The following is a 555-nucleotide window of genomic DNA, read 5'->3' as shown; positions in this document are numbered from 1 at the left end:
TTATACTTCCTTGCTTGAGCACGCATACCTCAAGTCATCCTTAATTCCGCTGCAGGCTTGCTGGGCGTCCACGGCGGCGGGCGGTGCGGTCTGGTTGACCCCGCGGGCGTGCAGCTCATGGAGGCGGCGAGGTGGTCCGCCCACATGCTCAACGAAAACAACTTTGTTCCCGGCGTGACTCTGGGTGAGTGAGTGAGGAACCCAAGTGTGCTACGCCAGTTAAATGAGACAGAATTTTTAAAAGTAACATAATATTTATGTATAACCTCAGATCACAACATTATCCAAAATTACATTCAAAATCAACATCAAACTTCAAACTTCGAGTCGTGCCACGTTATACGCCCCGCTTCGCTGACTTATCTTGGATCGGATCAACATTTCAAAGTCTGATCCGATTATGAAACCATAGGAAACCTCGAGACCGATGACCTAACAGTGCCTTAAGATTAAATGATACATTGCATGTGAAATATTTGGATTCAACTGGTCACTATAGACATGGGTTTTATACTATGAACAAGTACTATGTACTCAGTAACCCTTTAGTGTTGT

General features: G+C 45.2%; 1 protein-coding gene across 1 annotated transcript in view; it reads left to right on the top strand.

Moving 5' to 3' along the window:
• Positions 1–555, top strand: part of LOC119591731 — a 16,593-nt gene that overhangs the window by 9,496 nt on the left and 6,542 nt on the right. Inside the window, exons 4-5 of the mRNA XM_037940482.1 lie at positions 56–184; positions 272–387. Of these exons, the coding sequence (XP_037796410.1) occupies positions 56–184; positions 272–387 (245 nt within the window). The remainder of the gene's footprint in view (positions 1–55; positions 185–271; positions 388–555) is intronic.

The sequence above is a fragment of the Penaeus monodon genome, chromosome 29 (assembly GCF_015228065.2).
Source record: "Penaeus monodon isolate SGIC_2016 chromosome 29, NSTDA_Pmon_1, whole genome shotgun sequence".
In the NCBI taxonomy this organism is placed as follows: Eukaryota; Metazoa; Arthropoda; class Malacostraca; order Decapoda; family Penaeidae; genus Penaeus; species Penaeus monodon.
The sequence above is the reverse complement of the archived record's forward strand: the minus strand, read 5'-3'. Positions and strand labels throughout refer to the sequence as shown.